Here is a 27,372-nt window from a genome sequence, read left to right on the forward strand (position 1 = left end):
ATAATTACCGTAAAGCATTAATTAATAGGTACCTGCTGTTACCCCATTTTACAGATGAGGAGACAGGTACGGAAGGGTTAAGTAAGTCGCCCAAGACCACATGGCTGCTGTCTGGCTTTGGAGGAAAGTCAGACCCTCATGTGCTAAGGCACCCATTTATCTAATGGATTAACTTCTCTCCTGTGCACCTAGAATGGAACCAGCTGTCTACCTTCCTGGAGAGAATTGGGAAGCTGGTCATTCACGTCATTTTCCGCAGGGCGTCATTCCCTCGTGCTGGTCAGGAAAAGCGGGGTTAACAGTTAGTGGACACGTTCCTTCTCCCCAGATTGAGATGCTCCTGTGTGCAGTTGTGGGTACCGGCAGGCTGACCGTCACCCTTTAGATCTCAAACACCCCTTGGCGGCGTGCTGCAACTTTGCAGCTTACAAAGCGCTAAATGGGGGTGGTCTGGGTTGAGCTTCAAGGTTATCTGTGGACTAGGGAGTGTGGGGGCTTGACCTGAGGCGCAGCGATTTGTATGAGCCAGCCTCACACTGGGGTGCGGGCTCCCTGCCCGCCACCTCTTGGCCATCTTGGTGGCCACCGCTTTACAAGGCCGAGTATTTGAACAGCGCCACCGACAGTGCTTTGTTGTTCCCAGCTGACCCAGGCCTTATCTGGAAGGTTTAATTCTCACGTTCACGTCGAGTATGAATGGCGACTGCTCCAGGAAGACCTGGATGAGAGCGATGACGACGTGGATGAGAAGCTGCAGGTCTGTGCCAGCTTGTGGAGCGCTGAGAGTGTCACGATCAGCGGCCTTCAGAGCGGCGTGGGTCCTGGCCTGTAGTTAGGGTAGAGAGCTGTTTGCAGAAAACGAAATACGGTTTACTTTTTGCTTCCAGTGATCTCAGTAGGTTTGTGGTTTTACCCTTCCCATAACTGCCTCCTGTCTCCCAGCTCCTACAGACGTGACTATGAACGAACGATAACTATGTAACCAGAGGCAGCTTCTCGCCTTCTGATACGAAGGAAAGATACAGAGAGCCTTGGATTTTCGGGGATTTTAGAGGGAGCTCTCTCTCTATGGATAATGTGATAAAGAGCCAGCTTCCCCCAGAAGCAGTGACCATGTTCACCTAGTTGATCTTTAAAACCTTCACTGAAGTCACTGACCCTTAGAGATCATTGGGTCCAACTCATTCCTTTATTAGATGGGGTCATTCAGGCCTCAAGAGAGGGGATGTCTTGGCCACAGGGAAGCCAGTATTTGGAGACCAACCTGGGGCTCTTGCCTCCTGGTCCAGCCTCTCCTCATGACGCTCTCTGTCTTGTGCACTTGAGGGCACCCCTGGAAGGCTGCCACCTTCACACGAGGCTCAGAGTCAGACCCAGGAAGACTGACTCCAAACCCATACGCCTAGCTGCTGTGAAATTAGTGGGAAAGCCGGGTGTAACGTTTTAATTTTTACTGTAGGACTTTAATGCCCTGATGTGTATTGATGTCTGATTATTTATATATGGCATTTCCGAAACCTATTGGACTATCCCGGTTTATGGAGCAGTTAGTATCCGTACTTATGGTTTCTTGGAATAAGAAATTTCCGAATTAGCTGTAAAACGGTATCAAAGTGAGGGGAGCTGGCTATTTCACGCTAGAGTTGCCTTTACAAGGGGAGAAGGTTTGAAACACCTGCCCTGGAGCGAGTGCCTCTTGGTCAGGCACACGTCACATTCCTGGGGTTGCGCAGGCAGTGACTCGGCAGGTGCCGTGGACCCAGTGAAAGCCCGGCAGCGGCACTGACACTCGTCCCCACCCCTTCAGCAGAGAGCGGCGGGTGGTGGTTTGCACAGCCATGGGCTTTGTTGGAATTTAAACTGTGTATGAAGAGCCACTGGCCACTGAGCTCCTTGTACTAGAGCTGGGCGTGAGCCGTTGGTTGGCCAGAGCCTTGGCCGGGCGGGCGGGCGGTCCCGTGAGGGGAGGAGGCGGTGACTGCCGATACTGATACCTGCTAAGCTCCGGGCACAGTGCCGGCAGTTAAAGTCAGACCCACTGGGGAATTCCCTGGCGGTCCAGTGGTTAGGACTCCACACCCTCATTGCCAAGGGCCCAGGTTCAGTCCCTGGTCGGGGAACTGAGAATCCCGCATGCCGCGTGGCGAGACCAAAAAATAAAAATAAAAGAATAAAGTTAGCCCCACTTATCAGATGAGAAATAGGATCAGGAAGGTTAATTTGCTCAAGATCACAGCTATTATAACGAAGCTGACTTTGAAATACAAGTTCCATCTAATTAATTCCGTGCTTCCATGCACATGGCTTTCAGGTGGAGCAGGGGTCAGCAGACTCGTTAAGGGGCAGATAATAAATGTTTTAGGCTTTGTTGCAACTCCTCAGCTCTGCCAGGGTGGCTTGACGGCAGCCACAGACAATATGCAAATGATGTGATGGGCGTGGCTGCTGTCTAATAAAACTTTATAAGAACGGGCTGTGGCCCCATGGGCCGTGATTTGCTGACCCCTGAGTTAGAGGACTCTTAAGAGTTCCAGTTCCTACGGGAAGAAGACGTTGATCTCCCCCGAATTAGCCGTATGGCTATTGGGGATCCGCTGTGGCCGTGCATGCCTAGAGCAGCTGCACTGTTCTGCCATCAGAGAAGGGTGTTTACGGAGGGGACACGCAGTGAAATACAGAGCTAGGCTGAGGTAACTGGATGGTCAAGGTGAAATAGCTTATATTTTAAATTCTTCACAGAATGAAGAATTGTAAGTTTTTGTAAATCATGGCTTTTTTTCGTGTGTGTGTTTCCGTTAAGGGACATGGTAAGAGTGAGTTTTAGGTTTTGCGGCTGTCATGTGACAGTAAAAATGCACCGTGCCCAGGTGTTAGACTGCTGTACCTGAGGCTGTACCCAGTACGTCAGTCACTGTGCCCAAGAGGTCAGCGCGTCTGTATTTCACACACCTCCGCCCACTACCCCCACAGCCCAGTCCCAGTCGGCGAGAAGACCGGCCCGTCAGCTTCTACCAGCTGGGCTCCAGCCAGCTGCAGTCCAACGCCGCGTCTCTGGCCAGAGACGCCGCCAGCCTGGCCAAGGACAAGCAGAGGAGCTTCGTGCCCAGCATCTTGCAGAACGAGACGTACGGAGCCATCCTGAGCAGCAGCCCACCGCCCGCCCAGCCCGTGGCCCCCAGCGCCGCCAGTGCTCCCCCGCTGCCCCCGCGGAACGTTGCCAAAGGTACTGAGCTGTTGGCGGCCCCTGGATGCACGAGCCGTGTCGTTGGGATTTTGCTTTGGGGAAGCTGTAGTTGCTTTGTGTGGGCCAGCTTCAGGACGTGTTTTTACATTTGGGGTCCTTTGTTTTGTACTTACGTTGTTTGCTTCTTAAAAGAACTCCGTCATTCTTGGGATGGTGGTAGAGTGTCTTGACTCCATTCTCGTTCTGGGCAGGGGTGTGGCACGTGTGACTCGAGGGATGCAGGGACGCCACCAGGGTAGGCCTGAGATGGAGGGGTCAGCACCTGCTGCTGGTCCCTGGATGTTTTCCTGCAGACCTTTTTCCTGGTCCTTTTTTCTTTGCGGTCCGCCCCTCTCTACCACTCCCTTTGCCTTCATTCTTTCCCTTTCTATCTTTCTCCGACCTGTACTCGGCCAGCTTGTGGCATCCGATTATTTCCTATCTCTGTGATCCCCATGAAATGAAGGATAAAGAGATGCTACTTTGGGCAACGGTGCTCAGCCTAACTGTAAAAATACGAAATAGTCCCCGAGGGTCCTACCAGCGCCTTAAGTGCCAAAGCTTCCTGTGCTAACCTCAGTCACTCTGTCACAGCACAGTGAGTTTGACTCAACAGATGCTGTTTCTTGTTTTTATAAAAATGGAAACTTAAGCCCCCAGAGGTTTAGCGATTTGCCCAGCACTGAAGGCCCACTGGCCATGATGCTCCCTGAAGCAGGTCCCGCAAGTAGCCAAGCCAGCTCTGGGCTGGGGCCTCCAGAGGGCTTCCCAGGGGACCGGGGGCAGGAGCCTCCATGGGGCGTGATGTCTGGGCCCACGGCTGCTGTAGGCCGATGGTGGTCCCAAAAGTAAATCCCAAGTTGCATTTGCGCGGGAGCTGCTCTCCGGCAGAGGCGTGTAGGCGCGTGACCGTGGTGCTGCGAGCCCCGGGAGGGAGGAGTGTGCACGTCTGCCGTCCTGTGGGGTCTGTGCTCACAGTGTGGGGTGGCTGTGCCCACCGCCGCCCCCCAGCTGCCCTGAGTGTATTGCAGACCCTCCCACACGGCTCTGCCCCCAGTGCTCAGGGAGGCAGAGAAGGCTATTGAGCCTCCTGTCTGGGTCACCGAGCCACACGCCTTAGGAGCAGACCCACGCTGCACGGGGCAGACCCCTGAAACCCGCCCGCTCACCGCCCACAGGGTCCGTTCGTCCAGGGCACCCAGGCCCGACCGGGAGGTCCCTCAGCAAGGAAGGAGGTCACGTCCCCCAGCTGCGAGGGGCCCGGGCAGGCGGGAGCCGCTGCGGTGGCTGGGGCCTTGTGGGTGCGTCTCGTTGCCTCCCCCCAGATCCCAGTGCCTGTGTTTATCTCCACCCCATTGGTGACTTTTACTGACTGTGTGTGCCATATTAGGAAAGATTTTATTTTGCTCTGTTGGGCCATATAAGAGGAATAGAATGCTGTTCACCTCTATTTCTTGTTTTCTTAAAATCTTAGCATGAGAAAGTTTGGGTTTTTTCCCCCCCATTTCTTTCTGCCACTCCCACCGTTAGCTCTGTCTCTTCCTTTGGTGACGGAGATTGCCCTTCATCCCTGCCAGCCCCCCAAAGGGTACCTTTGTTCTCCGTCTGTTCCACACTCGATCCACGAGGAGTCCCCACACAACAAGTAGGACGGGATTGATGTTCTCGGGCCCTGCATGGAGGAGGACGTTGCCCACGGCAGACGTGTGAAGGCTCCCCCTGACCCCGGGTGGGCCCTGTGCGGGTGTGGCCTGCTTCCATCTCCAGGCCCAGCCTCAGACACGGTCATGCCTGTGCCCTGAGCAGATGCTGCTCCCTGAGGAGGAGCTTTGTGGGCAGAGGAAGGGTGTGGCCAGGACGGTGCCATCTCCCTGCCATCTCAGGTGTGCCATCTCCCTGCCATCTCAGGTGTGCCACCTGAGCTGACTTTCAGCCAGAAACGTGTGCCCCTCACCAGGTGTCTTTGATTTGCAGCCTTCTCTCCACGTGCTCTGAGGACAGGTGCCCCCCTGTGCCAGGTGGTGACCCCACAGGGAGGACTGAGATGGGTAGAGACAAGCAGACGTCCTGTCCCCGAGTGCAGTGCTCAGGAGGGTCACTGTGGTCATCATTTCCCACTTCAAACAGTGTTTAAATTTGAGAAATAAAATTGGTAAGACTGAGAAGACCAACTGGGAATTTTCCCCGGAGCATCGCTGGTTCGGTGTGTATTGGTATCTGTCTTCCAGATACCAGAAACAAGAATTTTTTTAAAATCAACGTCCTATTTGTGGCCTTAATGTTATTCTGGAAGGGTCATGTGTACCATTTTATAGGGGAGAGGATCAATAATGCAGTGTTCTGTTTCTGTTTTTGTTCTGTGCTCGTGCGTGTGCGTGCGTGCGTGTGCATGCCTGCGTGTGCACGTGCGTGTGTGTGCATGTGCGTGCCTGTGCAGTTCAGCCAGCCTCCTCAGCTAACGCCCTGTGGAAGACAAACTCTGTAAGTGTGGACAGTGTAAGCCGGCAGCGATCTTCGTCAGATCCGCCAGCTGTCCATCCACCGCTGCCCCCTCTCCGCGTGACATCTACCAGTACGTTTTTTTCCTTTTTCCTTTCTCGCTGTTGGGCTTTATGCAGCTGGATGGCTGGGGGGGTCTCTCGGCAGCCGCTCGGTGCCGGCTGCCCGGCGCTGCCTGGGGGCCTGTGGCTCTTCTGTGGCCCCAGCCTTGCGGCCGCTGCCCCCCAGCGGCGGACTCCTGTCTGCCTCACACCCCACGGGGGCCCTTCACTCTCCTGCTGTGTCTCCCCAGCACTTCAGCAGCATTTCTGTCTCTCACACATTGGCCCCGGGGCTGCCTTTGGCCATTGGGTGGTTCTCGATGCTGGGCTGTGTTCCTGTGGATTATAATCTGGTCTGTGCTCTGCCCTTCAGTGTCACATGTCTGTGAGAGTCTCAGCACCCGGGGGAGGGGAGGGGCTTTTTTCCAGCTGCGAGGTTGGTGGAGGGTCGACTGGAGGGGGGGCCGAGGTCTGGACGCTGTAGGAGGGAGGGGCTCTGGCATCGCGGGCTCAGGGGTGCTTTGAGGGCGCTGAGGGTTTTCCCTGGTTCCCCCGGTTTCCTTACCCGGAGTTAAGGGGGGAGAAGCCCAGCTCTGGCTGCGGTCGGTGTCGTACGCGCACTGGAGGCGGAGCGGGCACGGGGTCTTCGGACGCTGGGGCGGGGGGCACCCAGCGGGTCTCAGAAGCCCACTTTCGCACTCGCAGTCTGGCGTCCCGGGGGCTGTACCTCTGCATGCTAGAGTCTGCCTTTTGACTTTCCCTTTAAAGCCGAGAAAGGAGAGAAGAATGGCAAAAGGAAAGAAGGGTTAAGCCGACCCCCGCCTGGTCAGCCGGCTCCCTGCGCCCGCTGCCCTGGGAGAGAGGGGCTGCCAGGTCCTTGGGTATCAGCGTCCAGGCCCGGGGCAGGTCACCGCCCCCCGCCGCGACCGCGGGACACGAACGCCGGACGTTGAGGGGAGGGCTGCTGTTGGCCGGGGAGACGGGGAGGAGGCGTGGCCTCGAGGCGGGGCTCCCTGCCTCACTGGCCCGTGCGCTTGGGGAGAGCAGCGGCCTCCTCACCTGTGAAACGTAGAGAGTGATACAGCTCGTCCCGCTGCCCCCTCGCGGACCGGGAGCCTTTCCAGCTAGTTCTTCGCAGCCTTTCCTCAGACTGACCGGCCAGCGGCATGGGTGGGGCCCGGCCAGCAGCATGGGTGGGGCCCCGGGGCGGGACCGGCGCCAGACCCAGGCCGGGCCTCCTGCTGCCGCTTCTCCAGGTCCCCGTGGAGGGCGGAAACCCACAGCGGGTTCTAGCTGAGAAAATACTCCCAGGCTCATAGAGGCATTTTAGTCCCAACCCGAGGCTCGGAAAAGACTCCCCGCCAGCACTGTTTTCCGAAAATCGTCAATGAAAGTAGGTTTTTTCCTTACGAGGTAGGTAGGGGAAGGAAAAAGGAAGCCCTTACCGCAAGAGCCTCGGGTGAGAAGGCTGGGAGGGGGCGCCTGAAGTGTGACCCTCCGCGTTTCTGTCCTTTCCTCTCTCCGCAGACCCCCTGGCTCCCACGCCGCCCCCTCCGGTAGCAAAGACGCCCAGTGTGCTGGAGGCCTTGAGCCAGCAGAGCAAGCCGGCGCAGCCCGGGCTCCCGCCCAGCAAAGCCCCGCCGCCGCTGCCGCCGCAGCTGCCCAGCCGCCTGCCCCAGAAGAGGCCTGCTCCCGGGTAACGGCCGCTCCTCTGCGTGCCCCTCGGGCCGGGCCAGCTCGGCCGTCCTTGCTTCCCAGGGGCACCAGCCCCGTAACTTCCCCTGCTGAGGTTTCTCTGAATGTTTGAAATCTTCCGTGTCTCTACTGCTGTGACCCCTAAGGTCAAGTGTTACATAACTAAGTGGTTATGCTTCAGATGTCTAAAAAATAATCAAGAATGTTTAAAATGCAGAAAATTTCATACCGATGTACATCTTATATCCACGTGATGAATTTAGATTTCCGTTTAGTACAGACACCAGGATTTGGGGAGTTAAAGTCCTCAAGACATGAGGCCTCTAGGTCTTATTTGTTGGTCGCTCACAGGGTTATCTCGACTACATGGACCATCTGTAGTGCGGGACATGTATTTCCTACAAACAAGGACATTCTCCTACATAAACACAGTACAACCAGCAAAATCAGGAAATTAACATGGATGCTACCTTCCAAAACTCAGACTCCAAGTTTATTTAGACACACGTAATACCTAAATACCGTCCTTTACTACAGAGGAATCCAGTTCATGGCTCCCAGTCTGGATCTTTATGGTGGAAAAATTGTTCCTTTTTACTGGAAATGACATTTAGAAGCCAAGATCTGGGTGCTTAGTGTCTTCTTTGCTGTTGGAGTGTCACTGCACTCAGGCCGGCCCTCTGAGTGGTCAGAACTGGGGACACACACACACACGTGTGTGTGTGTGTGGAGAGCCGTTGGTCCCTGGCTTGTCCCCATCCGCCTCTTCTGCCCTCCATCCCCTCCCATCATATGTCAGGCCCCAGCTGTGTGTCTGGCTCTGTGCAGAGAACTGGAATAGGGTTCCTCTCGGCTCATCACAGACATTCTTGTCACTTGTCCTTACTTTGAGAGTTGACAGAACTGGTGTCACACCTTTTGCAGGTGGAAATGCCAACTCACAGAAACACATTTATCCAGGCCCACCCGGCAAGCCTGAGTTAACAGACCGCTGTCTGCCAGCCCTGGGAGCCCCTTACCTGCGTGTCCCTTCCTGTGGTGCTGGGACGTGCCGGGCCTGGGGTTCATGGGGCAGGGGGTGCTGAGCCATGTCAGTCACGGTGGTTAATAGGCAGCAGGGGTCACAGAGTACAGAGGCATGGATAACGCGGGCCAGTGGTGTTTGGACAGGTCCTGGCAGAGCCACCAGGGCCCTGGGGTTGATACTGCCCCACCTGACGTAGGAAGAGACCCAGGCCGCGCGGGGAGGGGATGGGGCACATCACGGCTAGAGCTGGTTGGTGGTGCCCAGTTTCCAGCCCAGACCCGGGGCATTGGCAACGGGCTCACCTGGGACAGGAGAGCCTCAGGAGGAGCCTGGTTTGGGAGTCGGGAACCTTCGATCTAGCGCTGCCCTCTGGACCTCTCATGCTTCCTTTTTCCAAAAAAAAAAAAAAAGAGGTAGTTGGATGGCAGGTGATGAAATCAGGTCAACCATTTTCAACTCGAACACAGGTTCTTTAGAAAAGGGGGTGAGGCGGAGCGGTAGCGTGCCTTGCAGGCCTCGGGCACCAGTGAATCTATTTTCCCCTTCTTTGTAGGCCTGACAAGTCAAGCCCACTGATCAACAAAGGCCAGCCAAGAGGACCTGGTAATTATTCCATGTGAAACTGGGTTACTTTCTGCTGGGTCTCGGGGGCAAAGTGGAGGGTGTTTCCAGCTGTGGTGAACCCCTGGGTCAGGCCCACTGTCCTGCCCTGGCAGCCACCCTGCCCTCGCAGAACCTCTGGCGCCCCTGCTCCTGGGCTGCTCTGTCCCACGCCCCGCATTCCTGTCCCCCTCTGCCGATGGGGACGGGGGTGTGGAGGAGCCCTGGCGGGGTCTGGGAGTCATTGGAGGAGGTTATGGCATCTGCCTCACTCTGTGACATCTGCAGGCCGGCACACTCTAGGGAGGTTGCATGGAAGTCACAAGGTTCTTTGGCCTTTAGGGGACTTTGCCTCAACAGTTAGGAAATCTCAGGCAAGTTGCCTTGTGGCTATGAGAGACGGCGTTTATGTCGTTTTTATCTCATGGTGTTGACTGAGGGGGCATATTGTGAAGTCCGTTCATTTTGGCCCTAAAGCAGTGGATCTCTCTGGGACAGAAACTCTGGGTCCTCTGTCCAACGCCGTGGTCACGCAGCCCCCGGCGCCCATGCCCAGGAAGTCACAGGTGGTAAGTGGACGAGCCCCTTCCTTTCTGCCTCTTTGCCCTGGCCAGGAGCGGGTGGGTTATCGTCCAAGGGCTCAGAGGAAACTCTTCCTCTTGCCCTGCTTGGGGTGGGGGAGGCTTCTTCCTGGGCACCTGGTCCTTTGGATCGGAGCAGGATGCAACCCAGAGCCCACAGCCAGTGGGCTGGGCCCTTCCGGCTCCAGGACAGGCCCCCACGTGCCCACCAGGCACCAGGCCGGCCCACTCCCTGCTGTCTTCCCTCGGCTGGCCTCCTCCTGGAACTCCCCCTGCCCCGAGCGCACTGAGCTGCCCATCTTGACACCCGTGGGCTCCCAGGCCTGCGGGCGGCCCTTGGGACCAGTTGGAAGCAAAGTGGCCCGGTTCTCTGCCCTGGAGCAGACGCTTCCCCACACACTAAGCTGTGAGCCCTCTTCTCCCTGACGCAGACCAGGCTGAAGCCCAAGCGGGTCAAAGCCCTGTACAACTGCGTGGCCGACAACCCCGACGAGCTGACCTTCTCTGAGGGGGACGTGATTGTCGTGGACGGGGAGGAGGACCAGGAGTGGTGGGTGAGTCGGGCCCGGGGTCTGTTCCTGGGCGGCGCCCACTGTGCCCCGCACGCCTCAGCTGCCCTCTCCGTGCACCCACTTCTGAGTGGGGTCCTCCCTCGTCAGGGCGGATGGGCCACGTGGACTGCAGTTTGCAGAGCGCACCTGAGGGTTTGAGATGAGGCCCTGGCTTTCTCGGTGGTGCCTCTGCCCGGCGTTGCAGGCTTGGTGGAGTGGGGCGCAGAGGGAGAGCTGACCCGGAGGGCAGAGACGCTGGGTGTCGGGCTGGTCCTGAAACCAGCTGTGGCATCCGGGTGGGAGCTGGAATGGGATGAGCGTGGCGCTTCCCCTGATGACCCTGAGTGTCCAGCCCCGGCCAAGGTCAGGCTGGGTGACCTTGGGCAAGGTGGTTATGTTGCTAAGCCACAACCAGCTCGTCTGAGAAAGGGCGGTGACACAGCACTGTTGCAGCGACGGGCACGGCGGCCCCCAGGGAGAGGTGGCTGTCATAAACTGGGCAGTTGTGCAAACAGCTCCCGCACGCCTGGCAGCGTCTGCCACCTGGGGACCACTAACGGCCCAGCCCCGGGGCTTGAGCTCAGATATCAGATGGGTCATGCTTGCCGTCAGGACGCAGCCAGGACTCACGGAGACAGCTCCGCTCTCTCAAGGGCGAAGGGTGTTGGTCAGAGTCCCTAGCCAGGCACCCTCCTGGGTGAGCTGTGTGTTCTCTCTCCAGGGCCTTTGTGAACCAACTCGGGGCCTGGCACCGCCTCTGGCATGGCTGGTTCAGGGGTCTTCTTGTGGCCTCTCCCCTCGAGGGGTTCAAGTGCCTGTGGGTCCAGAGCCCCTTCCTCCGTCAGCCTTGCTCCACGCAGCGCAGTCGACGCCACGGGCGGCAGAGGGGGCGGCAGCTCCTGGTGCCCGTCGGTGCCCGTCCAGGGCTCTGCCCGCCCGCTGCCCACATGGCCCTGAGACAGGTCTGGCCTTCACACTCGTGTACAACCCACCACAAGGATGGGGCTCCAGCCTGACACCAGGCTTAGGCATCTGGAAAACACCTGTTCATTTCAAAAACTGTGGCAAAATCAGAAAGCTATAAAGAAAGTAAATGCTGTCTATAATCTCAGGGTATCCCCCTCACACACACAAAAATAATAATTTAAATTTTGGTGATTTTGTTTTAGATATTTATTTAACTACTTGATTTACATCGTTGAGATCAGACCTGAGGTATAATTTATATAATTTTCCCAGAGCAAAAGTAAATGGATTTACTGAAGTCTTAAATGCTTTGACTACATTTGGGCCAACTCACATTTGCCACTCTCTGTGACTTGGCAGTGCACAGACTTCTGACATTGTTTCTTCATCCATTTAAAAAACAAAAAAACAAAAAGGGAGGTCGGGGTGGTGGTCTGATCCTGTGCTGCCTGCCCCCCGAGACCACCAGGACTGAGGTGGGGCGTGTGTGCAGACACCGACTCCCCGCGGATAGAAGTCCCTGTGGGTAGTAGGCCGGCACTATTTGAGATGGGAGCAAAAGGAAAAACAGTTTAGATGTTGTACCCAAGTAATTCTTTCCCAGAAGAGATTCTTCCGAACACATCTTTTTTTTTTTCCCTCTAAATGCTGTAATGCCCTTCAAAGTTTCCAACATTTGGAATTTGTGTAACAACATAACCTTTTACTCATTTCAGATCGGCCACATCGACGGAGATCCCAGTCGCAAAGGAGCATTTCCCGTGTCATTTGTGCACTTTATTGCTGACTAAATTGCTACTGAACAAAAACACTTCTTTTTAAAGTTATGTCTTGTCTCATTATTGGTACCAAAACTCTTGCCAGATAACCTGTTTCATGAATTGTATTGTACGCTGGCCCACTTTCTCTAAGGCCACTGTTCTGCTTTAAAAACTCAAAGGCAATTTATATACATCAATGAATTGTTTTTATAATTCGTGTTTTTCATGAAACATTGCTACACTTTTATTAGGAACAACTGAATTTCCAAAAGGTGAACTGAAAAGTTATTTTAACTAAATAATGAAGATTCTGAATCTACAGCATTAGTTGAACCTAAAAATGTTTTGAGTGTGGGAAAGAAATTCGTCCTGTTTTTCTTGGCCCACTTCTGGGGTTGGTGACCTTCAGCACAATTATTCTTTTTAGGAAGCCAGGAAATTGTTGCTTTCAAAGTCCATAGCCAGCCCGCACTTTCTGCTAAAATGCTTCAGTTCACCTTTGAAGACTTTTTTTTCTTTAAAGATACCTTTAAAGATTTCCTTTGAAATCCACCCAATGTTTATTGGAAATGTATACATAAGCGTTGTACTTTCCAGCCCTGGTGTGTGAGGTTGCAACTATCAGTGTATCCTGCATGTGTGTGTAACCTGTTGTGAACAAGCCTACTTGACCCGACTATAGATGGTTTATTATGGCGTATGTCACAGCAGTTAATTCAGTTCCAGATTATATTAACTGCATTTCCTGAATCTGGTTAAAAACTAAGGTTGATGGACTGCGAAACAGTTCTTTAAACTAGTTTCTATGCTTTAGGTGTTCGGGATTTGCCGTCCTGAGCCTCCCGCGTCACACAGCTAGAGTACCGTGGTGCAGACCGACCCCCCCCATATTACCACAAGACTTGCTGTTTCCTATCGAGTGTACCACTGCCTTCCCTTTCTAGCCCAAGAGAATGTCCACTCAGTTTAGTGTCTTGTATTTATATAATATACCAACAGGAATGGTAGTTACACTGTCTTGAAATTTAATCTGTCCATTTGTTTGTAATCAAGAGCATATCAGAAGTCTGTAGGTCCCAGGTAATAAAATACTCTCAAACATCCCGGTTTTACTATTGAAGGCCATCGTATCATTCTTAAGCTACTGGGGGTGGAGGGATTAGGTTGTATATGATAAAATCAAAAATTCATTAGTTTAATGAACTTGACTATCATACCTCTATTTGGTAATTGTGTAAGACTCATGGTAGGTATATTGGAAATTCTGGCACTCTTTGAGAATAAACAGGCATATGATGACCACTTAGATTTTTACCCAAAGCGAAGGAGCAAATTTAAGAAGAGGCTTGGAAAGCAAGGAGACGGACGATGCTGTTAGTGTGTTTGTTATGATGGTACATTTGATTGAAGCAGCCTGTCTTTATTATGCAAGACTCTTGTAAGTACAGAGCTTTTTTTTTTAATTGCATTGTATTTTTTCATTGTTATTATAAAGGGACACAGAATAAACTGGAATGTTTTATGATGTTGTATGGCAATCTGCCTTTCAGAGTTCTGGGAAAAAATGTGTTAGATCTGTAATTAAAGTCTTTTTTAAAAGCACTACATCTGTTTTCACTAATGGTTAATTTCTGGTTTTGAACCCTTCATTTAGTTAATTCTCTCATAGGTTTAAGAAAGTAAACAGATGTTTTGCACAGTGCACTTCCTATGTATATTTTAATACAACGCTCCCACATCTGTATCTTATAATCAGCCTTTTGACTACTTGGTGCCAGCTGTGTAAGGAATTAAAGTTGATTCTTATCAGCATTTGAACACCAGTCCCGAACTGATGTATCAGGTTCACTGGTACCTCAATATCTAGGAAATATTTTTCCAATCTACCATTTGGTGGTGCTGTTGTGCAGTAATTAATACTACTCTTGCCAGAGGAGAAATTATATTAACTTCCCTACTAATATCCTTTCCTAGTTATTTGCTCTTTGCAAATTAAAAAAAAAAAAGCAACTGAGAGAAAGGAAAACATTGTAGATATCTATTTATATTTAAAGTTTACATGTCATGAACTTAGCTGCAGGATTCTGGCATTTGGCATGCCATTCTCCATCAGATCTGACTTCTAGGGATGGCGACTCAGAAATCTGTCCACAGACTAATGGTTACTGTGTGATCTGTGAAGGGGTGGGCGGGTACCACGGTCCACAGGGTGGATACTGTCTGAGATGTATGATATTCAGTTCATTCACTTGATTACTTCGGTCTAGTTGCAGCGCAACTGTATATACTGTATAACCTAAATCAGTTCTTATTTTCATTGTCCTAATTAGAGCATGTTTAATAAGTTTACTCTTCTTGTTAGCTAGTCCTCTGACTGGAAAAAAATAAAATACTTTTAAATGGACATGGTGTTTTTCATGTTTTTAATCTTTAGTAAAGCACTATATATGAAAACAGTCCTTTAAAAAATACACTAGCCTACTGAACATGAGATTCTTTACAGTGTGTGACTTTTAACGTGAGCAGTAATCTTTGAAGGTTTTATTACTTCTAATTACCCTGAAGATGATTATTGCGGGTTACCAGCATGTCATCCTGACAGTACACTTTTAAAGTGTTCCTCTTTGTGACTTGAGTTGGCAGTGTCACCTGCCGGTGCTGCAGGATAGACGGCCTTGGTCATCCTCAGAAAGTTCTCCATGTTCATTCATCATCGAGGGCACTTCTGCGACACGTAAAGGTTATTAAGCTTATTTGTGTTTAAAAACGACAAATGACGTTGCTTTTTTAGTCCCAGTAGGTAGGTAAATTCACTGAGCGTTAACTCACTGTTAAATAAGATACATTTTAATAGAAAGACAAACGACTGGTATTTTATACATTGCGTTTCTTCAGAAAATCCAGAGCCAAGGATCGCTTATGTTTCCAAAATAGTTCAACACCACCGCAGAGTGAAAACAGAACTATTGAGAAAACAGTGGAACTTGCACGTGAAGTCTGCTTCCCCTTGACTGCAGAATTCAGGGTTTCTCAGATGTCAACACAGAGTCAAATGCAGTGGATAAAACTTTGCAGATTGCTTGTGCTTGTTCCTACGTTAAGTGAAAAGATACAGTCAGTGTTCATAAATCGCTTCCCGAAGTAAACGTGACCCTCCTAACGCCTCTCCTAAACCTACACATCACCAGTTTTGGAAAGCCCCGGACACAGCCTGCCTGGGTCACCGTGTTCCTCTGCCCCTCAGGAAGTGCACGCGGTAACACAGGACCCCGTGGCCTTTGGGAGGGACCCTCACGAGTCAGAACAAGGTATGGAAAGGCGTGGCTCTGCCCTGGAGGACACACCGCTTTCCCTCACCAGCTTTACATCTGCTGGCCTAACAAACAACCTGCAGGAGGTCTGGCCCGGCTGACCTGGGGCCTGATTGATATACTCATTTCTCCTGTTATGCCAGGTGTTTCCTAGGCACATGGCAGAGAGCATCTCTTCAGCCTTTGAAAAGACTAAACAGTCTCTGGTTTTGCCACTTTGATGAATTATTAGACTAATAACCAAGGAGACTGAAAACCTCACCAGGCTGTGGCACTGGTAAACCCACAGGTTGTATTCTTCGTTGCTCGCATCTGTGGTCTTCAGAGCCAATAAGCTTTTTCCTGCCCCCAGACCATCATCATAACACACCATCCGGATGATTAAATATAGAGCATGCCGATGCAAAACGTCCTGCAGGAATCAGGGAGAAGAAAGACCATGCTATTTTACATGCTTCTCCAATCTTAAAATGCATTTTCCTGTGCAGAATTTATCATGAGGTTTTAAACTGAGCATATCCATCCATGGATCGGGCAGAAGGTAGTTTCACAGATTTTTCACCCAAAGGGACATTCTAGGATGCTCAGTTATGGGCCAATTTGCCTTTAGGATCATACCTTCCTACTTAAGTTCTAGGAAGATGGAGTGAGATGATCTAAGTTCACGATCCCGTCCTCTATGCCCAGCTTCCAAGCTGATGCCTGCTCTGAATTGGCATGGGGTCCTAAGCTGAAAATGCATTAGGGGACCAGCCGGGGGAGGGGAGGGGAGGGGATTGGCTTGGGCCCTACACACACAGAAGCAAAAGCCCCTATTCATTTACCCTAGGAAATTGGTCACTTTTAAGGCCAGGTGCCAGAAATGTTTACAAGCCAACCACTCTGCAAACAGAAGCAGACCTAATTACAAGAGGGCCCTTCCCGGCCTGAACTCCCCAACACCTAAAACACATTTTCCCCCTTAATTAAATTACTTACATACTGATCTGACGTGGATACTTTTATGCCATACTTGGAAACTCCCATAATAAATTCTTCCTCCAGAGGAACAAAAGGCAACTTTCCATCTTGCTTTAAAGTAAAAATAAATTACATAATATACATTTTAAAAAATTATGTTTCATTCCTAATTCTGATTGGTCAATTTTAGCATCTGGCCATCATAAAACCAAACCCTTTAAAGAATGTGGGGCATACAACAGCCCAGCAGGAATCTCTCCAAAGAGGCAGAAGAAATATCCCCCCGACCTGTTTTACAGTCTGCAAATTTGACCAAAACTCAGATCCATGTACCCCATGCTTACTGTTAACCCCAGTTACAAACTGATACTCCTCACAGATCCCAGCGAGGCTTAAATAAATACTTACATTAGAAACATTAGAAAAATGAAGGCCCTTTACTCAAAGTTTATACTCATGTCAGCACATGAAGTGACAGGTAACATGCAGCAAGAGCCATTCTTCTCAGCCGCTTTACATCTTAGCCGGGTGCTGGGTATGTCTGGTATTCCCAGCACCCCAGGGCTTTGGACAAGTAAACGCTGCTTGAAGAATGGTTACTCGGCTCTCAAAAATATCAGTCAGTATTTTGAGCTATTCAGAACAAGTAAAACAGCACACGATGCCTGATGGTTTCCCTAGCAGATGGTCCAGTTTTATCTGTTAAGTAGCCTAACTTGCTTTCTCTAAAATAAATATGATGTTGCCGGCAATCAGTAGATATTCCCTTCGGTCAGTGTTTCTGTGGAACCATTTGCCTGCACTAAAGAGATGATGGTGAAGGAGCCATGTCCACCTACCTTAATTCTTGGGTCCTCACACGCAAGAGTAAACTCCTGCCAATCATTTCTCACAGCAGGTTAAATCAATTCCAAGAATCAACAGATGGGCTAATAGCAATGCTATCGTCAATAATGGAATTCTGATAAGCCCCATTTCTACAGTGATGTGAGAAATTGAGCAGTCCTTGTCAGAATGAAAAGCCTAGTGTACTTCTGGGAGAAAACATTCTTAGCAATCTTTCAGTAGAATACTTTACTTAGATTAGTTGTTGCTTGCACGTTGGAATGACTTTATATTTCAAACTAAAGGCTGGGATAATTGTGTTTGCCCAGACTACCAACAGTTGTCTGTTAAATGGCAGATTAGCTCAGCTGATTTCCCCTGAGACACCGGAGACTTCCTTCACTTTCATGAGGATATGAAACAGTATATTTAAGGATCCCATCTCCATGAGTTAAGAGACTATATACTCTTAATAGTAACCAGCACGCTATAAATTGATAAGGGACTCTTTCCATTGCAGTAATATCCCTTTGTTAATGAACACAAAGACAAGCAATTCCATCTTCTAGAAACTTGGGAAGCAAGTTACTAACTGTTGACAGTATTAAGTCTTCTGGCTCATCCACTCCCAACTCTGGCAAGGGTACGGACCTTACAATACTTTAGGCGCAAACCTCACACCTTGATTTGTCTTAATGTTCACATTAAATTTTCCTTCGTGGTGATTTATTTTTTTATCTTCTTGACCAGGATATATTTTTGAAACTTACCTCAGTTCTTGTTGGAAACAGGGTATGAATAAATAGATATGGTAGGTCAACACCACTATGAATTAGATTATTCAAAGAGCTGAACCTAGTTCAACGGAGATACAGTAAGACTTGCCAGACTTTTAGAGATAAGCTTGTGGTGTGTACCCAGCCACCGTACTCGGCTCCCCATTTTTTTATTATTATATTTTTTGTGTGTGGTGCGTGGGCCTCTCACTGTTGTGGCCTCTCCCGTCGCGGAGCACAGGCTCCGGACGCGCAGGCTCAGCGGCCATGGCTCACGGGCCCAGCCGCTCCGCGGCATGTGGGATCTTCCCGGACCGGGGCACGAACCCGTGTCCCCTGCATCGGCAGGCGGACTCTCAACCACTGCGCCACCAGGGAAGCCCTCGGCTCCCCCATTTAAACAAGGGGACTTTTTCAGTCAGCCCCAGAAAAAATGAAAAGCACTGTGTGAAGGAAGGGACTGTGTCCCTGTGCTCCTCTTCGACTCGGTATCCAAGGTGCCCTGTACCTCCTCTGACCCCAGCGCTTAGTAACAACTAACAGTGATAAAAGCGTGGCTTCAGGAGAAGCAGTGAGGAGACCTGGAAGAGTGTTGTCTTTCTCCAAAGCCATGAGTTCACTCTGGAATCTGAGAAAATTGAATTTTTTTTACCTGGGCGACGTCTATATAATTTATCAGGTCTAGTGGCCCTTCGAGACTTTTTCCCTCGGAGAGTTTCAGTTTCTCAATGGCACCAACGTATTTTATTCGAAATTCTGCACAGGTGTCTGAATTACTGTTGCTTTGTCCTAAAGGTGAAAAGAAAAATTGTAAGAGTAAGACTTCAAAAGAAATAGTTGCATTACAGGGTATCCTCAACCTCTCCCCAGGCAGGAAATAGACAGTGTCATCAGAAGTTAACCTTTAATAAAAATTAAAAAATTTTAAATGCAAACTTTTTGATGTCATGGGAAAGAATTAAAAATTTCACTAACCTTTTCCTCAGTGACTCACAATGTACTAAATATATAAAAATCTCAAAAGGAATAAATTATTACTATGCTTCATTTCTTCTTCAAAAAGAAGAAAACTAAATTGTCAATTTGACAATGATTGAGTACCTTTGTAATGCATATGACATTTAATTATTTTTTGGTTTCTTCTCCCTTTTTACCTTTCACTTTTAGCTTTCTTTCCTGATTCAGGAAACCTGATCTACCTCTCCCATTCAGTCAGAAAAGACCAGAAATTTTTTTTTCAATGTAGATGGAATAATGCCAGACAGGAAGTCCCTTACAAAACAGATGGTAATAGGTGAAGAACTGTGTGTGCCGTAAAATCCAGCCAGTACAAAAGTACCACAAAGGATTTTACAACGTCTGCAATAGTAAAGGAATACCCTGTGGTCACTTTTAGATTATGTTTATGTAATAAAAAGATGCCCACATTTTTAATGTTTTAAAGCATCTGGAAGTAAAGACAATAGACTATGCTACTATACTCCCTTTTACATCTTCTCTCCCACTCCTACCACCTTTTATGGATAGAGTCGCCTATGATCCCGAAAGGAAAAGGGGAAGGATTTTATACAAGAAAATGAATGTAGTAGGTTTCCAATTAGACACCGGCTAGCAGGTGGGTCAAAAACCACCTTTTGATTTCTGAAGAGCTGCTCCTTTTGGGGGGCTGCATAAATGTTTTCAAGGGCCTGTGACAGATGCTCCCCTCGTTACCACATGCTCCTGATGTTAACTTTTTTTAATCAGCAGGACGTTGTCTTACCCCCACGAAGAATGTAATTCCAAAATAATTCACAATCGGCCAGCCCATTTCTTACAAAGCTATTTTGACGCTTCTAAACTGTCACCACGAAGTTTTCCACAAGTTTTTGCTCCACGACCATTAAGAGCAGTTTCCTCCAAGGCAGCGGCTTTCACCACCCACCCGCCACCCCAACCCTCGTTCCACCAGATCTTGGACCATTTCTGGCAGAGCAGAGGAAGAAAACCCCAAATACTCAAGGACTCCTTGTGCTACTCTGGCAGAACTGCACAAGCGTCAGTTAGCAGCCTTCGCCAAAATGATCCGCCCTCCGTACCTGAGCTCTTGGTGGAATCGGTATCAAGGCTCGCCACGGTGCTGGATCGCGAAAGCCCCCCAAGGCTGGAGTCTACAGACTGAGAAACAACAAAACAACAGAAAAACCGTAAACGCAATTAGAAGCACTATCTTCTCAAGTTCTCTACCAAACGTTCAAATGACTTATTATAGTTGAATTAACACATATAAAATCAGGTCAATTATTCAGGTAGATCGACTGTGACAGATTTTTCTAAAGACAAATTCCTTAGCAAACTTCCAAAAAAGCAGACAGTCCCAACTGCTCTTGCCATCACACAATATTGGATAAACGTGAGGTCAACACTCCCAGTTTAAATCAGAGCCACTACCTGTGTCTCCTTATAAGATACCTGATATTTATGTCATATGTGAAAACCTACACCTTGCTTTTGTAATATTTCCAAAGAACCCCAAAAGAACCCTGTGCAGAAAGCAGGCAGGGAGTTAATATTATCCTGTTTAGTAAATGAGCGGAGAGACACAGAGAGGTGAAGTGATTTACCCAAGGTTACATCTAGTAAATACCCTAGATCTCTAATCTACGTCTCCTAATTCTCACCCCAGCATCTGCAATGACTCCAGCTACTACCTGGCCTACAACAGGTAAACACAGGCCGACTGGTGGGCCAGAGCATAACTGCAATGTGAATTACAAAGAAAAACCAACAAACCTGTTAAGCAAAGTTTAATGAATCATACATGTTAATATAGTTTGTTCTACAGCATCATACTCTCATTTTTTAGAAATAACAGTAAAAACTTCTGATTAAACAAATCACTTATTGGGAATTCTCTGGTGGTCCAGTGGTTTGAACTTGGCACTCTCAATGACGGGGCCCAGATTCAATCCCTGGTTGGGGTACTAAGATCCCGCAAGCTGCACAGCTCGGCCAAAAAAGAAAAAAAATCACTTTTTTACACTTCAAATCAAAATTAAATTTTAAAAGTACACTCAAAATTTTCCATGTTTAAGAAGTGAATCAAGGTGAATGCAAAAATGTATCAAGCCTTACTGCTTCCCTTTCTTAATAACAGCACTTCTTGGAATGTAAACTAAGAGCAGAGCCGTATGCACACGGAAGTTCAACATCATGTGTGGTTCTGACAAATCGGAAAAAAACCTAACTACTCAAAGGGTGACGGAAGGGGAGCTGGAATTAAGATGCCGTTACGAAGTCAGGCTGGCTTCTGGGAAGCGTGTAACAGAGTGAGGTTCTGTGCTTCAAATTACCCCTCCGCACGGGAAAAGCAAACAGGTTGTCAGAACCTAACAACCCTCAGAACAGAAGAACAGGAAGGGAGAAACTGGCCTATTTTTCTGAGGTTCCGAATCGTAACGGCAGAAGCTTACATCATCCTGGAACACCAATCTGAGTCCCAGCACCCTGCTTAGGAACCGCACGAGGCTCGCCATCACCTCGGGGTAAGACCTCCCTCCGGGCCCCCGGCCCGCGGCCCTCCTGCACCTCTCTGGCCCTGCCTCCGCCACCTGCCCGGGGCAGCAGGTCCTTCAGGAATCAGAAACCGCGCTCTGGTCCTACTCTGCGAGCCGCAGGTCAGTACGTCTCCCTTTATCCACTTTCTGATCTAGAAAACAGGAAGCTGGGCCTGATTCCCAGGCTGAGGTCCTCACTCTTAGGTAACAGCGGGGTGGGTCTCAGCTAGCTGCAGGAGTTCTGAAACCTGACAGGAAAACGGTCAATTTTCCCATTTAAGACTGCACAGGACTGCTAAAAGGTCAGGTTTTGGTGCTTTTGGCTACGTGCTGACAGCTCAGTGACAACACCGCTGCCCTTGCCTGCTGGAAACTCCCGAAGGGCAGTGGTGCGTGTGTCCGTCCCTGGGCGTGGCCGTCGTCACCCAGGGCGCTGCCCACAGGCTGGTGAGAGGCGCCCCGGAGGTGGGCACCCGTGCGTGTGGGCCGAGGGCTCCTCTCCTGCCTCACCCAGTCCTGGCACTGGGCACCGAGAGCTCACAAGGGTGGAGAATGACTTAAAAAGGCTCCCTAGTCCTAGTCTAGCGGACCCAGTGGACCAGGACTTGGGACTCGAAGGGTCCCGCACACTCACACCAGGGCATTTGCCTCACTATCCAACTAACTCACCATGACTAAACAGAATTACAATTTGCACACACACCTCAAGCCCTAGAATTCAAGACATCCAGCTCCCTGAGTGCCTGCAATTCCTGTCATATAAACAATTTAAAAATCAGCGTTTCAATGAGACCATTAGGAAGTCCCGATCCCTCTAGGTTAGCGGAGTTAAGAACTCCAGAAAATCTACCAAAACAAAATAAAATTAAATCAAGCGCACAATGAGTGTCGAGTGCAAAAAAATGAATGTGAAAAACCTCTAGTTTGAAAAACATCAGCAGGTCTGCCGGGGTTAGTACCCTTCACGCAGCATCAGTTAGAAGAAACAAAATTCTCACCACTTAACGACTGCGGCCTCCACGCCATCACCCCTACCTTGCTCTTAGTACTGATTTCACTACTCTGGGAGCTGCTACTGCTGTGTCGCTTCTTCCCTTTCCGAAACATCTTCCACCATAGCTCGATCCAGAGGCACGCCCCCTGGAAGAACAAGCGTTGGTTAAGTACATTGAGAAAAGCAACTTTAAATCCCTTTACACGTAATAGGAATAAAAATAAATAAAAACCATCAATTCCTCCCAGTTCCACGGCGTATTCCTTTTACTTGAAACATAAATATTTTCCGTTGACCACAAAATGTGGGTATTATTCTTTTTCATTCTTATTCTCTTTTTGAATCACAAGATTCTAACCCAATAAACCAAAAAGGTAGGAACCTTCTTGGCATCTCTGGAGGTGTGAAAACACTGTTCAGAAGTAACATCTAGTTCTCAATATATTCAAGTGCCTGCCTTCTCTTTAACCAAGTCAAGACGTTAGTAAAATATGTGACATATCAGTTTATCAACCACGTCACTGTCTCCGGTTCCTGTTCTGTGAATGGCAGGGCTAAGAACTGAAGGCGCTGACACATCTCGGAAATGTGCATTTTTCTTAAAGTCTCCAACTATCTTTAAGTAAAGGCTGACATGAAAACCTTGCCAGGTGCTACCTCTCATCTCATTCCAGTAAGGCCAGGGAAGGAGGTGACCTTAAGTTTCCCAGAGTCAGGCTTATGTATCTCTTTTTTAAAATTTTCGATTTCTCCTTGCACATTTCATAGGAGCACATATATTATACTTGGAAAATTACGAACTAGCCTGCATAATGTTTCATAATTCAAGTACTTCCAAACACACTGTCTCAATTTATCCTCACAGCAACCTGGTGACACAGATGTTCTATGAGGGTCTCTGCTGGAGCTCTAGGCCCCCCATCAGGGGGCTTACAGAAGAAGACAGGTTAGAATCTGCATTCTGTAGACAAGGGAGCTGTGACCCATCTTTCAGGAGGACTTATGAATACAAGAGCCTAACAAATGTTTCCTAAAGGTTGGTTCTACAGAGGGAACAAGGGAACCTGCTCACTACAGAATCGAACACTATCTTATCGTCTTCAAACGTTCAACAGACAGCAGTCTGCACAGATAGCGTCCTTTCATTCCGACATGGTGAATTCTTGTCAGAAAAACAAGGGACCTGATGAAGGAAAAGAATGAGTAAATCACGGGGTGGTCACTGCATGCCCCTCTCCAACACACAGTTTCTCCCATTGAATCTGGAGGGCCACCCCCGCCAAAGCCACTCACTAGCATCTGACCTTAGGCCACTGACCCAAAACTCGACTCCTGAGCCCAAGCTTTTTAATCAGCCCCATCAGCCAACTTATTTCTATATTTCTGCTTCATTTGTGGAGTAACGAGAACATGCGATTCATTCATTCGTTCCTGAGTAGCCAGTGAGCACCTACCAGGTGCTGGGGATACACCAGTGAATAAGAAAGAAAAAGCCCCTGACCTCAGGGAGCTCATTTTTAGAGGGAGTAGACAGACCAACAGGAAAACCAAATATAAAACACATTATTTGGAAACAATAATTGCTACGAGGGGAACTAAAGCAACTTAAGGAGATAGTGATCAAAGGAAGGGGGGACGATTTTAGACAGAAAAAGATGTGCTGAGGAAGCGAGAGTTAAGCCCTGAGGGAAGTAGGGGGCAGCCGTGAACCTGGAGGAGAAGCTCTGATGCACAGACCGGTGAGAGGCCAATATGACTAAGAATAGGAGGAGGAGGGAGAGTGACAGGAGGGAAAGAGCCACAGGAGACCTTGCAGGCCACAGCGAAAGCTGGGGTTTTGTTCTGGGTTTCACAGGAAGACTCAGAGGGTTTTAAAAAAGCAGTCAGGTGATACGATCAGATTTCTGTTTTAGAAAGATGACTGGCTGCTGGGTAGGGAACTAGTTGCACAGGACAAGAGTAAAAAGAGGGGGCCTACTTAGAAGGCTTCCGTGGATGATTCATTGCAAACGATAGCCCTGCCATCACAGGATACTTCTCAGTTAGAAAGAGAAGGCAAGAGGGCCTCAAGGTCTGCACAAAGCTGGGTTAACCCGGCAGCATAAAATACCATAACTGATGGGCTAGAAGGTCAGTGTATAGCATATTTAAGCACATTATATTTTAAGTATATATAAGTACTATATATATAGAGAAATAACAATTTTAAATATGATTTTTTAAAATTTGATAGTATTGTTATGAAATCCTGAAGCATCTCTTCAAATCCCTGGAATACTAGAACGATTCGAAAATCACTACTTAATAAGGGCTTTGCAACTCCTTAAGACTTTCTTTCCATCATCAATCTAGGAGCTGAAGGGGAAATGCATTTACAAAAACCTTTGATATCTGCCACTATTTTGATGCATGTTCTTAATTAAGCAAGTCATTCTTGTCTCTAAATTATTCGTGCATAAAAATGAGACCGAAGATACTGTCACTTGGGTGTTCCACAGACTCATCAAAGGCCAAAAGGCCTAAAGCAGAGCCCATCCTCTTCCCCTCCACAGCTGCCCCTCTCCTCTCCCTTTCAATAAATTCCATTATTTCTGGTAGAAACCAGGAAATCACCGACTCCTCTCTGTCCTCCAGCCCTCACATCCAGCCAAGTCCAAGATGCACTGATTATCCCACCTGAAGAGTTCCCTCATCCATGTCTCTAAACAGGGCCTGCATCATCCTAGACTATGGCTATACAGAAACACTTTTTCATTATGTGATGAAAGCAATGGACCCTTAACCCATAAAAATGCACAAAGTCTGGAATACAATGTAAGGAATTCACAAGCCATCAGGAGATATTTCAAGGGTTAGGGACCTTGTCCTGAGACAGACTGGGACCTGGGACACTTTGCTGCAGTGATTGCAAGTGGACAAACGTCTTCTCGAGTAACAGATACAAAGAAACTATAAAGGAACTAAAAATAACTGTGTGCATGCACGTGCAGTTGGGGCAAATTCTGGACAACAAAACACAAAAAGACCAAAAAAACCCCAACTGCCACTTCTGAAGAGCAGAGAGCCAAAGCAGGGTCCTGCGCATGCCCCCTGCGCTCAACACCGCCAGGGGGTGGGCAAAACACCTCAGCCGCCCCTCCGCCCGACCCCTGGACACACCCCTACCCTCACCCCATGTAAGGAACGAGCTTGCCCGCCTCCCACCGCTCTGGCCCCTTTTGGCGGGGAGGAGCGAGCAAGGGAACCTGTTACTTGTTTTCGCTCCCCTCCTGCAGCTGCAGGAGCCCCAGTCAGGCCCTGCCTGAATTCTGGACTGGCCTCTTATCCATTTCTACTGATTGGGGAGGCCAAGAACCCTGGTCGGTATCAGTCCCAGCTGGACTCCTTGCCGCTTCAATTCTGTCATCAAGCTCCAGCTGAAATGATTTCTTTAAAACTCAAGTCAGATGCCATTTAACCTGCTTCAAATCTTTTGTTGCCTCCTCGAAGTTAGAGACTGAAGTCAGGCTCTTTGCCAGGACACGCAAGGTCCTCCACGACCGGGCTCGTGTGGACCCCTAGTCTCATCGTCCACAACCAGTTTCACACTCAATTAATCTGTAAGGAATGCATGCAAACTGGCTTGCGGTTCTCAGCATGCACTCAGCTCCCTGTTTCCACACTTTGCTCCTGCCATTCCCTCTGCTTAGAATGCTCTTCCACCTTCTATTTATTTGGCTAACCAGTCACCTTCCAAGACTCAGTTCAGGCTTCTCTTCTAGAAAGCCTCAGGTTGGGCGATGGGATGGGTCTTCCACAGCTTGAGTTTATACCCTGATCTCAGCATTAGTTAGCTACTGTCTACTTGTAACTATCTCACTCAGAACTGTGAGCTCATCAAAGACCAGGGCTAGGTCAGCTCTGTATATCCGATGCCTGCTACAGCCTGGCAGAGGCCATGCTTAATGAACCGGAGAACCTTCTTGTGAGATAACATCCAGATGACAACTCCCACGTCCTGAGCACCTACCATCTGCCACCCAGTGCCAGGTGATATGTTTTATACACTCACATACACACACACCCTTATGCCATCTGTGTATACCTCTGACCCTCTCCACTGACCAGCAAGGTTGCAGTATTACAGCCCCTTTCCAATGAGGCAGCCGAAGTGCAAAGTTGATGAAGCAGCTTGCCCAAGGCCACCATGGGGCCAAGTTTGGAACCTTGGTAGAGCTGGCTCCAAAGCTCTTTCCAGACCCCGCCCAGCTCCTGTCGGGAGCGCCTGCCACGTGCCGGTGACAGTAAACAAAACAGACGCAACCCCGGACCCGCGCTGAGGGGAAACAGCCACGACGCGTGGAGGAACCAACAGGATCCCGCACAAAAAGTGAACGCTCTCCATCGCCCCTCAAATCAGAACCTGACATGAGGAACGCGGGGAGCAGCCCCGCGGATGCTCTCACTCCATCACCCTTCCGACCGGACCCAGACACACGCCACACGCCACACCCGTCGTCACCGGAGCTGCAGTCCCACCCCAGACAGGAATCGGCACCGGGGCACTGCCTCCTCCCGCAGGCCCGGGCCCGCTCCTCGGCTCCCGCCGCCGGCCCCGCGCCGCCTCGGGGTCTGGGTCCCCCACCCAGGGAAGGCGGGTCCCGGTGGAGACCGTGGCCCCCGCGGCCCCACCCATCCGCCCCGCCGCGAGCCTCCCCACCGGAGCCGCCCTCGGGACCCGCGTTCCCGGCCAGGCTCAGCCCAAGCGCGGCGAGGGCCGGGCTCTCACCTCAACGCCGACTGCGGTCGGGGTCAGACACCCACAGCCTAGGCAGCCCGAGCCGCGGGAGCCACTCCGTGTCAAAACCCAGCGCCCGCTTTTCGAGGCCCGTGGCACCGCCCGCCGGGCCTCGCCTCAGAAGCCTCGCGCAGGCGCAGCCCTGACCCCGCCCCCGGTGCCCGGACCGACCCCTTGTTCTACGACCGGAAGTTAGAGGGAGGAGCCTAGGGTGGCTGACGCCCGGGCGCCGGAAGTTGTGCCCTCGGT

At 49.9% G+C, this 27,372-nt stretch overlaps 2 protein-coding genes across 3 annotated transcripts in view; one reads left to right on the top strand and one right to left on the bottom strand.

Annotated features, from left to right (window-relative positions):
* Nucleotides 1-14,348, top strand: part of ASAP2 (ArfGAP with SH3 domain, ankyrin repeat and PH domain 2) — a 156,796-nt gene extending 142,448 nt beyond the window's left edge. Inside the window, exons 21-28 of one of the 2 annotated variants that reach the window (XM_082851598.1) lie at nt 644-757; nt 2,971-3,223; nt 5,661-5,795; nt 7,291-7,459; nt 9,039-9,088; nt 9,563-9,654; nt 10,098-10,220; nt 11,900-14,348. In XM_082851598.1, the coding sequence (XP_082707724.1) occupies nt 644-757; nt 2,971-3,223; nt 5,661-5,795; nt 7,291-7,459; nt 9,039-9,088; nt 9,563-9,654; nt 10,098-10,220; nt 11,900-11,974 (1,011 nt within the window). In that variant the 3' untranslated portion in view covers nt 11,975-14,348. The remainder of the gene's footprint in view (nt 1-643; nt 758-2,970; nt 3,224-5,660; nt 5,796-7,290; nt 7,460-9,038; nt 9,089-9,562; nt 9,655-10,097; nt 10,221-11,899) is intronic. The other variant, XM_082851599.1, reaches the window with a different exon arrangement.
* Nucleotides 14,349-14,409: 61 nt separating this feature from the next.
* ITGB1BP1 (integrin subunit beta 1 binding protein 1) lies at nt 14,410-27,235 on the bottom strand. Its single transcript, XM_082851352.1, has 7 exons — nt 27,115-27,235; nt 22,388-22,492; nt 19,895-19,973; nt 18,469-18,605; nt 16,234-16,326; nt 15,518-15,667; nt 14,410-15,036 (listed from the first exon to the last, which is right to left on the bottom strand). Exons 2-7 carry the CDS (start codon nt 22,457-22,459, stop codon nt 14,965-14,967), a joined length of 603 nt encoding a protein of 200 aa, XP_082707478.1. The 5' UTR covers nt 22,460-22,492; nt 27,115-27,235; the 3' UTR covers nt 14,410-14,964.
* Nucleotides 27,236-27,372: the final 137 nt, after the last annotated feature.

The sequence above is a fragment of the Leucopleurus acutus genome (assembly GCF_964270905.1).
Source record: "Leucopleurus acutus genome assembly, chromosome: 12".
Lineage (NCBI taxonomy): Eukaryota > Metazoa > Chordata > Mammalia > Artiodactyla > Delphinidae > Leucopleurus > Leucopleurus acutus.

Coding starts and splice junctions, on each gene's coding strand:
- ITGB1BP1 (XM_082851352.1), bottom strand. CDS start 22,459: ATGTTTCGGAAAGGGAAGAAGCGACACAGCAGTAGCAGCTCCCAGAGT. Junction 19,974..22,387: donor AAATCAGTACTAAGAGCAAG/GTAGGGGTGATG, acceptor GTTGTTTCTCAG/TCTGTAGACTCCAGCCTTGG. Junction 16,327..18,468: donor ATTATATAGACGTCGCCCAG/GTAAAAAAAATT, acceptor TTTACTTTAAAG/CAAGATGGAAAGTTGCCTTT.